The sequence below is a fragment of the Pteropus alecto genome, unplaced genomic scaffold (assembly GCF_000325575.1).
Source record: "Pteropus alecto unplaced genomic scaffold, ASM32557v1 scaffold86, whole genome shotgun sequence".
In the NCBI taxonomy this organism is placed as follows: domain Eukaryota; kingdom Metazoa; phylum Chordata; class Mammalia; order Chiroptera; family Pteropodidae; genus Pteropus; species Pteropus alecto.
Window position 1 is genome coordinate 20,130,945 of NW_006442109.1, and position 15,297 is coordinate 20,146,241.

Below are 15,297 nucleotides of genomic sequence, written 5' to 3' on the forward strand. Positions count from 1 at the left end.
GCTCCCCAGAGATACCACGAAAATAACCTTTTCATAAAGCAAAGCTGACCTCAGTGTAGAAGATCACAAACTTGACAGTCTTAGTAGCATCTCAGAAGGGGAGAGCAAAGACAAATATTTATGAAGTTTTAGGGGTTTAAGTCAGGTCTTTTGATGGAAAGACTTAATTAGGATTGGATAAACATGTGACGTAATAGTTTAAGATTGCTGGGCATAGGCTGGGGGCAGAAGAGGATTTTGAAGATGGTCTTGAAAAGTACCAGTTATTTGATGCTCTGTAGTTTTCTGAGAAGTGAGTGTCTCTTTTAAAGAGGATACTTGAGTAGTCTAGTCTTAGGATAGGTAAATAGATACAAGTATTTTTGCACAGTTCCAGAAACAAACAATGAAATTATTTGTGACTTCATCTTCCTGGGCAAGAATTTTCTAAATTAGTAAAGTTGTGTTAATGTACCCAGTGAGCTGTGTGGGTAAAGATAGTTTTGGTTGTCAATCTAAGAATTACCAGTCCATAGTAAGGAAGGCACAGATGCCTTTCAGACAGTTACTTAAGAGAGAGAGGCAGTCTGGTCCAAGGAAGCACCTTTGAGTTGCTGAGGGTAAAGTGTTATTTTTCCAATACATGCAAGTGCTCTAGTTTGGATGGATGGAGGGAGGAAGGGAGGGAGGAAGGAAGGAAGGGAGGGAGAGAGAGAGACAGAGACAGAGACAGAGACAGAGACAGAGACAGAGAGACTGTGTGTATCTAAGAGACTTTGATTTTATCTCTTTAAACTCAGGTCTTACAAGTTATTAACTATTAAAGGGATAACAATTATCTGTTTGTGTCTTTGCAGGTCTGGGCTTAATTGCCTCCTCAAATTGCACACATAGGTATCTGAGGATAGAATTTGAAATCGTCATATGTAAATAGATCTTACTTCTAGAGGATCTGAGAGTTTACTGCACCTTAGCTTAAGGGAGCAACTCCATGGCTGAAAGTTTACCAAGCATCTTCAATATTACTGTTAAAACTGCCACCCATGGAAAAGTACCACTGTGAGCCTTCAGCGCTAGGAGAACATCTTCAAGTACAGTGTTTTTCATTTTGAACACTTTTTAAAATTTATTCGTTTTAAAGGTTATTGTCAATTATACTAGTCTTGACTCATTCTATTACCAACAGAATTCAGCATTTAATATAGTCCGTATTATTTCCTTGAATCAAATTTATTTTCAGAGCACTTTAAAATCTGATTTTTCAAGGTATGCGCTGAATAAGTATCCTCTAGAAGTGATTTTAGTGGACTGTATGAGAAAGACTGTGTTGATTGATATTCAATAGAAGAAAGTTCCAATTCTAGATGTAATTAGACAAAATCACTTTTTTAAAATGTATTTTTATTGTAAAAATATCTTTTTCAGTCCTGCATCATATTGTGGGTTTTTTTGTTTGTTTTTTCAGCTAAAACATGTGAACTGTTATAAAGGAAGCAGAGATATGCATAAAATGGACAGATTGTGTGTTTACAAATTTTGTGATGATGTGATATATCACTGTTATTACATGGACAGAACGTTTTCTTTTGAGGGAAAAGCTGAATGCTGTTCATGACACAGATGCTTCTCAGAGCAACCAAAACCTTTCTATGTGGAAACACAAGACAGTAAACTTATTTAAAAACCTATTACTGGTATTAGACATATTAGGGTTAATAGTATCAACTCAGCCTAATGTGGATCTTGTCCATGTCAATTATATTCATATTTATTGTGTTATGAATATAATTACATATACACATTATTTGCTAGGTCTCAAACAATAATATTTCTCTTATATTGAGAAAAAATAGCATAAAAGATATCTTGTCTTTATTTGATATCAGCAATTCCTTCAAGAAGATACTGAGGTCATTTGTTAAAGGATCCCTTCTTTTCCTTTTCTTTTTCTTTGTTTTTAAATGTGTAGAGGCTTATTTTTTGTTTTAGAAAATTCCTCATTCATAAAGATGGTATGCATTACTTAGGGAAATAAAATGTCACCTCGGACACCAAAAATTGTTCCTAGGTGAGGCTTGCCCTGTGGGTGGCCTGGGGTCTGACAGGCCAGGTCCTGTGGTGCCCGAGGGCTGTTTATAATGAATCCCCTGGATTGTCCCGTCTCTTCTCGCATCCCTGCTGTAGCCTGCCCTTCTCCCAGTGGTAGTTCTGGCTTTGCAGGTCCAGCCTCAGGTCCTGTTGCTCAGGCTCTTCCAGAGCTGGAACCCACACAGCCTTCAGACAGGCCTGGTAGACCTGGCTGGCACTCCTGTAAACCTCAGGGGGTGTACCAGGACCACCCTCAAAACTACTTGGTCAGGTATCATAATGGACCAGTCAGTCAAAAATCGGCCAAGACACATTTTCTGTCAATTCTTTTTAAATAAACAAAATGGTTATATTCAGCTATTTGCCAAGCAAACATTTACTGAAAGTTTTACTATACAGCAGGCCCTGGGGTAGAAAGAGAAATATAAAAGACCCTTGCTTGCCTCCAAAAAACCCAGAGGGAAGAAGGGAACATGGTCCAGAGAGACCATTTTTCAGTCACCTTCTTCCCCTTCCCCCAGTGGATTTGTCCGGGCAGGGGCTCGGGAAATATGCACAGCTCCTGGTCCACCCAACTCCTGCCAGCTGCTGAAGGGAACAGGCCCCACAGTGTGTCCCATGGAGTTCCCGAGCTCTGCTCCCAGAACATCCCAGAGTTTGCTCCTGGTCTCCTAGTTACAGCATCCTGTTCCCACTCTCTCACACACCCTTTCGTGTCTCTGCACTCTGACCTGGGCCTCCCAGAAGTGAAGGAAGACAGGGCAAAGAAAAAGTCACCTAGACTGAGGGGAAGGAAACTCAGGCTTACATGTTTGGAGAGGCAGAGAGCGTCTTCTATATATATCCAAAATAGCCCATAACTTTCCAATCAAATAAGTGACCATAAGGGTCATATGAAAATATTCCGTGGAACATTCTTACCCCCATGGGCAGTAAGCCACCTCCCCTCTAAGTATTTCATCTCACAGAGGGTGTTATTTCAATTCATTTATTAAATACTTGGTTGGGAATATACTACACCATGTAGAGACTCAAGGGTAAACTCCAAGTAATAAATTGTATTTTGCATATTGAAAATAATGCTGCGTGGCATTTTTCAATCAGTTTTCCTTTTTTTAGAGGACTTGAGGGCAAACGTACCAAACTGATTGTGGTGAAGGGGCCAAATAGATGTGTCCCCAGGTGTGCATAGCCTTGGACACCCCCTCCCCAGCTAGAGAAGAGAAGGGTTAGGCAGGAAGGGAGCCAGGTAAGGAGGTGGGCAGTGATGGGTATTTATGGGAAATACCTCCGCTTTGGGGAGGGCAACCTGCCTCTCAGAGGAGGGGCCTGGCTGCAGCCCTGTTCTGGAATGAGCCAGAGGCCAGAGGTAGGCACTCCATATCCACTTTACTCCTCCCGCTCCTAGACCTCCTCCACACCCTTCCCGAGATTTTAAGTGGCTTAATGGCAGTAGTGGTATAAAGGACTTTGTATCCTGGGTTCTCATAGTGTTTGGCTAGCTGGCACCACTGACATTAAGACTCATTTGTAAACTAGTGGGGGACAGCATGGTGAGAAAAGTTGTGTGCCTAGGTTCAGATCCAGCTCTACCACTTTTACAAAATATATGACAATATCCAAATTTCAGCCTCAGTTTCCTCATCTGTGAAATGACACAGCACTGAAGTATGTAAAGTACCTACCTCAGCCTTTGGCACGTCTTCAACAAGGGTTAGTCCCCTGCTGCTTTCTTCTGTCTGTCCACCCATCCTTCCTTCCCCTGCTCCCTTTCCTGTTCCCTTCTTCTCCCTTCTCGCTCCTCTCCCTTCTCTTTCTTTCTCCCCCTCTTCCTCTCATCCCCCTCCTCTCTCTTCTTGTCCCACCTCTTTCTTCCTCCTCCTTTTCTCCCCCTCCCCTCCCTTTTTCCCTACCCTTCCTCTTCCTTCCTCCCTCTCCTTTCCCTTGCTCTTTTTTTATTTCCTCCTCCTCCATAAGCAGTTCCCATCATGTATCAAATTAGTAATTACCATCAATTAGATCATCGGCCCAGTGGTTTTCAAAGTTTGGTCTCACTGTTTGTTCCTCTACATTCTTAAAAATTTTTTGAGGACCCCAAAAAGCTTTTCGTTTATGTACATTATATCAACATTATCGTATTAGAAATTAAAACAGAAAAATCGTAAAACATTAAGACTGCAGAAGCCCACATTCCGCTGGTGATATTTTCATCACACATCGTAAGCCTCTAGAAAGCTTCTGAGAGAATGAGAGTTAAATCTATTTCCCATCCCCGACAGTACTCGCTGGAGCCCTTGCAGCTGCAGTGTTTACTCTGAGATGACTTGCGGATTACAGTCCTGGCCTTACCCCCAAAGTTTGCCACGAAATATCTTGCTTTTATTATTACTTTCACATTGCTCTAGTATATCAATAGTCTTTGGAAACAAATGACATCTATTTATAGCATTCTGTTTTTAGTAGTTGTATTTCCATTTACAAAATATAGTAATTCTCAATCACCAAAAATATCAAATCCTGGATAACATAGCATTTCTATGCGTGATGTTAACATTCTCAAACAGTTGTTAGCCGAAGATTCGTTTGATGGATCCGATTTATTTGTACCTTTCTGTTATATTAGGATTAGAGACAAATAGTTTCGAAATAACTCCAAGAACAGTTTTTCTGTTTTATTTTCACATTGAAAACCAGTCAGATTTGCTTTAGCCTCAAAGAGCGCATTTATGTAAAATTAAGGCTGGCAGTGAGCTGTACTTTTTCTTTTTTTTTTTATCTAAAGGGGAAATGGGTTAAAAAGCCACACATACAAATAAAAGTCAGTATTGTCATGAGAATAGTTTTGACCTTGGAGGACTCTCTGAAAGGTCTCAGGGACCCTCAGGGTGGGGAACATACTTTGAAAACAGCAGATTTGGTTAATGAGCCTTTTTCAAAGACCTCTGTGCACGACCTCCCTGAGGCCATTAAGGTCACTGTGGGGAGGGAAAGACTAGAGTAATTGCAGGGGTGGGGAGTTGACAAGAAGCGGTCCTCAGGGGAGGATTCGTAGTGATCAAGGGTCACCTTGGAGGTTCTGGAGGAGCATTGAGAGGCAGTGGGAAAAGCTAGAGACCAACTGAAGGCTGTGAACTGCTGAAAATCTTTTCGAAGGAAGTTACCTGAGATCCTAGGGGTAAGGCCAGCTGTTAGGTTAGAAAATTCACTGGGATTGGGGCCACATTGCTGTCAGCTGGCTTCCTCTCAAACCCAGGAGAGCTGACTGAGCAGGGATTTGTAGATCTGCATTTTCCAGACTTGCCTGCTGAGTCAAGAGAAGGTTAAAAATACAGATCCATAAGAACCCCTACCCTGGAGCCCTTGACTGGGCAGGACTAAGTGGGCCAGGGATTCTGATGATGTACCCTGAGGAAAGCTCTTAGTGAATCTTCTTGTCTCTGTGGATCATTTGTGAGAATGTGAGGCTTAACCACTCTCCTTCTCTTCTATAATAGGAGATAATCAGGTCACTCTTCAAGATATTACAAACACCTCATTCTCTACACGGGACCTGGCTAGAGCTAGGCAGGTCTTCAGGACTGATCAATCTCCACAGCTGGCTGACTCACGGCCATTTGTGGTGATAGAAAATATGTTTGTGTCATTGTAAAAAGGACGCAGACCCTCTAGTGAGGAGATGGGATCAAGAATGATGCTCTGGATTATTTAATCACCTAAATAAATACGAACAACTAAATGTAAGTATGGTATGAGCATTTATGTGAAGACTATGACAACAGGAAATGCCTATCTTTGAACTTAAGGTTATCTAACCAACATACCACTGGCGAACACTTAATTTTGTCATAAACCAGGAACCATGAATCAAAGGTCACTGTTTACATATGGTCCCCAAAAACAGGCAGCCTCCCACTCCTAGGTCTATACCCAAAAGAAATGAAAATGTATGTCCACATGGAAACTTGAACACAGGTTCATAGCAGCCTAAAGTAGATCAACTCAAATGTTCAACAACTGATGAATGGATGGACAAAACATGGTATATCTGTATAATGGAATATTATTTGGCCATAAAAAGGAATGAAGTACTGATTCATGCTGCAACATAGATGAACCTCGAAAACATTATGCTGAGTGAAAGAAGCCAGACACAAAGGGCCACATATTGTATGCTTACATTTATATGAAATGTCCAGAATAGACAAATCCATAAAGAGAAAGCAGATTAGTGGTTACTTAGGGCTAGAGTTAGGACGAATGGGAAGTGACTGCTAATAGATTCAGAATTTCTTTTGAGGTAATGAAATTAGATAGTGATAATCGTCAAACAACTCTGTGAATATACTGAAAATCACTGAACTATATACTTTTATGTATGTGAATTATAATGAAGCTGGAAAAATATATGGTAATATATATTTTATATAAATCCAATATAAAAAAATAGTAGGTAGTCAGTGTCTAGCTATTTTCAGCATTTAATAACAAAACCAAAAACGAGAAACATACAGGTAAAGCTCACCAAAGTGTCACATTTTGATTTTTGGTTAAAAGTGGGACAAGTGAGCATGGTAACCTGAATAGTACATACTAATATTAAAAGCTTCAGTGAACAGAGCTTTTACTACGTGCCAGGCACTGTGCTGAGCACACTGTATACACCATTTCTTGTAATCCTGTAACAGCAATTTCTTACCTCCTTTATTAGGTGAGGAAATTGAGGCTAAAAGAGTTGAATAAGTTGCTCATGGTTGCACAGCTTCTAAGTGGCAGAGCCAGGATTTTAATAAAGTCTAATTGCAACTGCCTACTTGCATCGTTTGGATTGGAAATTCCATGTGGAGGCTAATTTATTCATTTGTTGTTTAGTTCAACTGATAATTATTGACAATTGCCAATGGGAGGGCCAGAGGATTTATCACTCACTCCCAAGCTACTCCAAAGCTAAGAAAAAACTGTGCCTGCTGCTAAAATATGATATTTAAAAAGGTAAAAGCATGACTTGTAAGTAAAACATAAACATATATCAAAATGTTTATTTAACTCAATTATCGAGGGCCCACATAGATGTCAACATCAGTTCAAATGGGAACTTGATGTACAGAGATTTATATTCCCTTAAAACAAAATTAATTTGGTTCACTATAAAGGATTCACTGACGCTGACAGATCAGGCACTCAGCAGTATCGTAGCTAGCTCAGCCTTTGTAGAGAAAATTCCGTTGTTGCCAGACCCTCTCTCCCTGTTGCCATGGCCTCTTTGTTCACCTCCCCATAGAGCAAGAAATGCAGTGGCTAGGTAAGGAGGCTGTCTGATATCCACATAGCACAGCATCTTGTCTACCTGATTATTAAAAGCCTCCTCTGCAGTGATTGCCCTTTGGGGGCATCTGCATGGGACACAAAAATCTTCAGTCTGTACCCATTCAGAGAAGTCCAGCCACATATTTCTTTCCAAGATTTACTTTTCACCAGGCTTCCAATCCTGTTCCTTTCAAGGCCCTGACCATCCACCCAAACCATCAACAACTGCCCATGAATCAATATAGATCTGTACTCTGACCATCTCTTACCCTAGATATAGTAGACAATTACATATCTGGCTTGAATATCTGCCCACCAGGAGGATTTTCCTTCACCACTGTCTTCACAGTAACCCCTAATAGGACTTTAATGCTATAGCTGCCCACTTTCATGTGGTGCCAGCATATCACATGGACCCATCTGTAATCCAGGTGTGTTTTTCTCCCTTTGCCACCTGGTCATAAGCAACCCCTAGAGGCCATAGGCGTGGAATGAAGGAGGAGGCTAAGCAAAAGGAGTTGATGTTGCGGGAGTTGGAGCCACCTGCTCATGCAATTTACTTGTACCTATGGACCTGCCTGAGTCCAGTCTCATATACCATTACCACTTGATGACAGATTGCTTCTGTGTGCATCCAACATTATAACTAGGTCAGACAACATCCATATCGTGAAGGCAGCTCAAGCTGCATGGTCACCTGATGTCTACCAAGGCCTATTAGCAAGCCAGACCCTGCTTCTCAAAAGAATAGTTATCTGCAGAAGAGGACATAGATTTGCTTCAAAACTCTAGAGGTCTTCACTGTAATTCTCTTATTGGTGCTTGCCAGAGGCTCCATTTGGCATCTCTATTTGACATTTCAAGTAATCATTGGGTCTGCTGGATCATAAGACCCAAATGGTAGAGCAGTTTGTACTGCAGCCTGAATCTTCTGCAGAGCCTTCTCTTTTTCTTCTCCTCAATCCACCAGCCTATACCTGAGTTGAAGTTGCACACTCAAAATCCAAAATGACCTACCACACATTGTGCTTCATTTTTCTTGTAGGTGATACAAGATGTAGCAACTCATCTTTCACCCTGAGCAAGATATTTCAGTATGCTCCAGACCACCAGACTCCCAGAAATTTCACTGCTGGTACCAATTCAGTATCAGCCTGCATCCCATTAGGAGAAAGAAGCCATAGAGTGATGTGATCAGAGAAAGATTACTATAAGAAATATTAACTATAACAGGGGGTTGGAGTAGTGAGGGATTGGCCAATAAAAAGTAAAGAGAATTCCAAGCAACATAGAAATAATAGCTTTAAGAAGTAGCCACTAACCTATAGCTGAACACCCCCTCAACTTCTCCTATTAATAGTGATAATTAAACTCTACTGTGATAGCCTGTTTCTTTGTCCCATTACTAAACTGTAGGTTCCTTGAAAGCAAGGACCACATATCTTGTTCAATATATCTCCAGTGCTAAGAGCCTAGCACCCTCAAAGGCTCTGAAGCAATATGAATGAATGAATGATTGCAGTCAATACTGGCACTCTAGCAGCCCAAAGGGGAATTATCTTGTTTCCTGATACATATACCAAAGAAAGGTAGCCTCCACACACACACACACACCTGGATGCTTCCATCCAATTGAAAATGTTGATCATCATCCTGACAAGGAAGCTGCCAGTGGAGGCCTGTGTGTAGCCTTTGTCAACCGCTTTTTAAGAGGCTGGGAAAGTCTAGACAAACTTCCCAGACTGTCCCCTCCAGGTTCTTAATCCTCAGGCCGAGAGCTAAACAATAACCCCAAGAGTCTCACATGAGCACGTGCAAACTGCTGGGCCTCGTTTTCGCGACCCACACAGGTAGGTGCAGGTGGGATGCCCATCAAAGGCTCCACCCGGGACCTACCTAGAAAGACTATTGCCCCGGCAGGACGGGACAGGGCGGGGCGGAGCCGGGTTGCCCCTCCTCGGGCGGTGGTGCGGCCTCGCCTAGAAAGCGGCCTGGGGCCGGTACCCCCAGCAGAGGCCGGGCCATGGCGGACGCGCTGCGGTTGCGCACCGCGTGTGTGCTGACCGACTACCTGGAGTACTGCGCCCGGGAGACAGGCAGCGCCCCGCGGCCGCCGTCCACTCCGGAGGCCGCCGTGCTGCGCTCCGTGGCCACCCACATACAGCAGCGTTACCAGCACGTCTGGTCCCACTACCGCGGATATCGGGGAAACCGCATCGAGCTGGTGACGCAGGTGGCGCACGAGATATCCCACGGCATCCGCGGCCCCACCTGGGGCCGCGTGGTGGCGCTTGTGACTTTGGCGGGGACGCTGCTGGAGAGACCGCCGCCGGGCCACATGTTGGCACTGAAGGAGTGGGAGGCGGACGTTGACCGCGACTGCCAGAGCCTGGTAGCCTTGCTGTGCGATTGGCTCACCGGGCAGCACCGTGCTTGGCTGGAGGCGCAAGGCGGCTGGGTGAGCGGGGCGGGGGACCCCCGAACGCGTCTACACGGCCCGCACCCGGAGGGCCCCAGTGTCGCCAACCCGGAGGGCGTTCGGTGTGAATTCTGGCTTTCTCTTCTCTTGACGGAGTCAGGATGGCAGAAACCGGCCTTTCTGCACGCCCTCCTGTTAACTCATTCTGAAGCAGCCGCGCGTGACGGGTTTGCACACTTTGGCCTGGTCCTTGCCCACCCTCCGGGTTTTAGGATGCGCCCACGTTAGATCTGGATGCTTTGCTTTGCTCATCTAGAGATCCCCAAGCTGGTAAAGTCAACAATGGGGTGGTCTGGGCCGAGTGGATTCTTTCCCCTCCGCCTATTAAACACACCTTAGGAGAGACTCACACTCATTGACCCCACAGCTCTGCAGGCTGGAGAGCACCAGCCTATGAAAAGCCACTCCCTTGTCCTGCCCCCACATCGGTTAGGAAGAGCTGAGGCCACAGGTGTTGGGGAGTGTGCACCGGCACCCAGCGGTGGTCTTGACTCAAGGGTCTTTTTAATCCACCGCACCCAGCCCTCAATTGGGAGATAGCAAGGCGCCCTGGCTTTCAGCTGTAGGTCATTGATTTCTGTGGGTTAGGCTAGAGGGGCAGTTCCTAAACTGAGCCAGTGGTCAAGGATAACCCCTCCACCCTTCAGTAAGAGTGTAGCTTGCCTCTTGGGTTCTGAGCTAGACTCCTGTTTCTTTCTTCTTTCTTACTGGAGTTGAATCAACTGCTGCAGTTGGCCTAGGTTATAGAATACAGACAAATTTAAAACCGGCCATTAAAAAATTCCAAGGAACTAGGGAAGATACTGAAGGAAACTTAGCCTGATGTTGGCAGTTTCCTGTTAGAGCTGTGGTGATGAATTGAATTCATTTGTGGAAGAGAGGTAGTATCAGAACCTTGGCCTTGTATGAACAGTTTAATGTGTTAGCATTAACTCCTGCATTCTTTGGTGTGTGTGTTGGTCTTCAACTATCCAGGCCCTTGAACTCCCCACCTGAGCTATTTGTCTTAAGGCATTTGGCCCCTAAGGGCCCTCTGCACTTAAAAAAGAGATTGATTGGGGAGTGGGAGGGTGGCACTGTTTCTGTTCTAATCTTTTAGCTAATCAACATTAGCTAAGGAATAATCTTTTAACATCAAGAAGCTCACTTTCTCCAATTGAGTCAACAAGACACGTCCACCACTCTCAGATGCAGTTAAAATGCTAGAGTCAGGACTTCAATTCACTTCCTCCATTTTTCTGAATGGAGCTGCTTGCTTTATTGTCTCAGGTGATAACTTTCAACTCAGTGATTTGATAATTTCCCAAATGGCATCTCTCCTTTGCTAAGGAAAGAACATGATCTATAGGCATAACTCGGAAATCTTGCAAGTTTAGTTCCAGACAACCGCGATAGAGTCGTAATCTTTTTTGCTGGTGGAGGGTCTTGCCTTCAGTTTGTTAAAACAAAAATAAAAAAAAAAAAATAAGGCAACACCTGTGAAGCGCAATAAAACGAGGTATGTATGTAATCTCCCTTCCTCTCAGCCTTTGAGAGGAGTCATGAGTTCCCACTCTAAGACAAAGTGTCCCTTATGTCCTTCTATCCTCCTTGTTGGCCTCCTTCCTCCAAATGCTAATTCATCAAAGTTTCCCAATTACAGGTTGCCTATTGGTTAATATTCCCTTTTTTTACTTTTTAAATCCATCTTGAACCCCCTGTGTATTTTATTGTCAGGTTTTGAGCATTCTGAAGCAATCTAATTCTTCTCCTTCTCCCTTATAGGATGGCTTTTGTCAATTCTTCACACCTGCACTGATATCTTGGAGAAGACTACTGGTCCAAGTTATTCTGTCATACTTTACAGCAACAATCTTAACCTATTTATGGACAAAATTATCGTGAGTTCCCAAATTTTTAACCCATTTCTACCTGCCTAACTGTGACCAGTCAAGTAAATCTGAGATGTGAAAGAACAGAACAAAGCACCTTCTGAAACATTTTCAACTGCATTCATGTAAGGGGGAGTCCTGTGGTGATGATTCAGCCAGTGTTTTAACTCCTGACAAGTACTCAAAGGCATTAGAACAAAGGCACTGAGTGGCTCCTCTCTGAGTGGGAGAAATGGGAGTCTAAAGGCTTATTGCTCCAAAGAATTGTAAAACAAACTGCATTTCATTAAAGGGGAAACATGGTGCTATTTGCTACATTTAGATAAATATGAATGAGTCTCTCATCTATCCACAATTTCACGTGCCACTTCTGACTAATTCATCATGGGTCCGATGAAATGATATAAAAAGTGCTCCAAATACCAGTTTAACAAAGAATGTAACATTAACACCTGGTTTTATAAACAATTCTTTCTAAATTCTTTGAAATGGAATTCCTGGGACTTCTACGTTTCTAGAGTTAATATTAAGAATTTATTTTTCAGACTTCAATAGTTAAATGTTTTCAAAGTTTTAATAAATTTACGCATCTTTAAAAAAAAAAAAAAACTCAGTTGGTTTTCCTTAGGATTCAATAAGCCTTTATTCTTAAGAGTAACGTGACAATTTCCTTGTCTCTTTAAATACAACATGCACAATTCTGTTTTTTATTTTTCCATTACAGTTGACATGCAGTATTAAATTTGGGTATACAACATAATGATTACACATTTATATAACTTATGAGATGATCACTCCGATAAGTGTAGTACCCATCTGACACCATACATAGTTATTACAGTGTTATTGACTATATTCCTTATGCTGTACTTTACTATTTTGTAACTACCAATTTGTACTTCTTAATCTCTCTCTTCCCCTTTTTCACCTTTCCCTCAGTCCCCCTCATCTGGCAACTATCAGTTTGTTCTCTGTATCTGAGTTTGTTTCTGTTTTGTTTGTTCATTTATTTTGTTTTTAGATTCCATGTATAAGTCAAATATGGTATTTGTCTTTCTCTGTTTGACTTATTTCACTTAGCATAATACCCCCTAGCTCTATGATTTTGTTGCAAATGGAAAGATTTCATTTTTTATGGCTGAGTAATATTCTGTTGTATATATGTACCACATCTTTATCCAGTCATCTGTTGATGGATACTTAGGTTGCTTCCATATCTTGGCTATTATAAATAATGCTGTAATGAGTATAGGGATGCATAAATGTTTTCAAATTGGTGCTTTAGCTTTCTTTGAATAAATACCCAGGAGTGGGATTGCTGGGTCATATAGTAGTTCTATTTTTAAGTTTGAGGAACCTCCATACTGTTTTCCATGGTGGTAGAGCTGGTTGTCATCCAAAAGGTGGCAAATTCTGGCATAACCAGAGCCTAAAATGATAAGGTTGGGCTTACTCAGTTTTTCTTATCTGCTCCCAAAAACTGATATAAATAATCAAATAGTAGCTTCTGACCATGCCCAGATGGACCAAGTGCTGTAAGAGGAGGAAGCCTATATTTTTAATTTAGTGAAGCAATATTTAAAAATAAGATATGATGTCCTCATACAGAAGTCTATTCTTAAGAGATGCTCTTGGTGATCTTGCATTACATTTCCTGAACAAAATGATTATGTTGGTTAAGGATATTGAAGAAGAAGACATTGAAGCCATTTGTAAGACAGTTGGAACTGTCAAAAACCAAACTGTGCAGACTGAATAAAATAGCAGAAAGATAAGTTTGTTGCAAGGCTTTCAATCTGCAAGCTGGGAAGCTCAAGGCTAAGGGAACAGTAAATTTCAAGTTGCTCACAGAATAAGGGATTTTTATGGGGTAAATGTGGAAATTGTTTGGCTTTTTAAGCTGATTGGTTGCCTAGCGGTCATCTTCCCTATTTGGATCAGGGAAGAAGAGTCAAGGGAACAAGGAAGTCTAAAGATGGCATGAACAAACTTGGCATCTGGGAGTCGGCTGGTATCCTCTGCTGATTTCTGAGAAGAGCTGTAAATCCCTGTTAAGCTTCCTTTATGAGACTGCATTGACCTCTATTTTGTCCCTGAAGTGAGTCCATATTAGCTTAGTTCTATAGAAACAAGCCAGTTGCTCATATTGACCAGTTTACTGCTGACGTGCTGGATTTGGCTGAGTTAGCTGAGGAGGTCAATTGAAATGTTTCTGGGCAAACTTCTCAAGATTACAGGCTGTGCAAGGCCTGGGAAAACAGTTAAAATTATTCATGGTTCTAATAAATTGGTGATTGAAGAAGCTGAGCGCTCAGTTCATGATGCACTATGTGTTATTCACTGTTTAGTGAAGCAGAGAGTTCTTATTGCAGGAGGTAGTGTTCCAGAAGTAGTTGGCCCTGGGTTAACTTAATATTCACTAACATTGAGTGGTATGGAATCCTACTGCATGCCTGCCTTTGCAGGTGTTATGGAGGTCATTCCGTCTACACTAGCTGAAACTGCAGGCCTGAATCTCATTTCTTCAGTAACAATACTAAGAAACTGGGATGCCCAAGGAGAAAAAACTGCAGGCACTAATGTCCAAAAGGGTGGTATTTCCAACATTTTGGGGGAACTGGTTGTCTAGCCTTTGTTGGTTTCAGTCAGTGAACTGACTCTAGCAACTAAAACTGTCCAGCGCATCAGCAAATTGATATAGCAAACGCTCAGTAACCTGGATAACACTGGCTGCCTGGCACCATCATGGACACAGATAGTGAGGCTGGAGTAGAAGACCTCCTTGGTGTTCTTTGTTGTCTGGAAGATCATTTCCTCTGAATTCCTGGGCTCAGTCTTCCATTTGGCATTTGCTTGAAGTGTATGGACACAATTTAGTGAAAACAGAAAGTATTTGGTTTCAGAAAAGTGTGGTGTCCCTCCAGGCCTTGCTGTTTTATAATTGTTTGTGTTTTATAAAACATCTGGATCTGCTTTTTTGACTTATCTCAGGTGCCCTTCAGAACATGTGGCTCTGCCTTACTGTTCTGTCGCAGTGCATTCTGCATATGGCAGGATAAATTGATTTTGCTGTGTATTTTAGGATGTTTTTCCTCTTACAGGCTATTGGAAACAGCCTTAGAATTCCTTTTGTGCATAGTTTTGCACATATGCATGGTTCTGTCTGTAGGAAGGAATCCTCGAGATTCTGAGTCACAGTTTTATGTGTATTAAAATTTGGCTGCTACCAAATTATTATTCAAAATAGATCCTGCCAATCCAAACTTAGCCCAGGGTAGGGAATGCTTAGCCCTTCACACTCTTGTCAGTGTTAAATTATCCTAAATTTTTGCCTTTATGGCTTTTGGGTCTTCTTTAGGAATGATATCCTTATCCCAAGATTATAAAGTATTCTACGTCCTCAGTCATTGATCCACTCAGAAATTATTTTAGTGTAGTTTAGTTTAGTGTAGTGTGCAGTAGGACTCACTTATTGAAAGAAAAGTTGGGGTAGATATTTCAGCATTGTTTGTAGATAGCCTATTTTTCCCCTACTGATTTGAATGTATTCTCTATTTCGTTGACTTCTTTCTCTCT

The 15,297-nt window shown here is 42.1% G+C and overlaps 2 protein-coding genes and 1 pseudogene across 2 annotated transcripts in view; all 3 read left to right on the plus strand.

Annotated features, from left to right (window-relative positions):
• The window catches only part of GNB5 (G protein subunit beta 5), a 42,868-nt gene extending 39,721 nt beyond the window's left edge, over positions 1-3,147 (plus strand). The window contains exon 11 of the mRNA XM_006920352.3: positions 837-3,147. Coding sequence (XP_006920414.2) covers positions 837-848 — 12 coding nt within the window. The 3' untranslated portion in view covers positions 849-3,147. The remainder of the gene's footprint in view (positions 1-836) is intronic.
• Positions 3,148-9,394: 6,247 nt separating this feature from the next.
• BCL2L10 (BCL2 like 10) lies at positions 9,395-11,769 on the plus strand. The gene is given in 3 exon segments (XM_025038772.1): positions 9,395-9,829; positions 11,615-11,646; positions 11,649-11,769. Coding segments are annotated over 3 exon segments (588 nt in total).
• A 1,325-nt stretch (positions 11,770-13,094) lies between these two features.
• On the plus strand, positions 13,095-14,422 carry LOC102898959 (annotated as a pseudogene).
• The last annotated feature ends 875 nt before the right edge of the window (positions 14,423-15,297 follow it).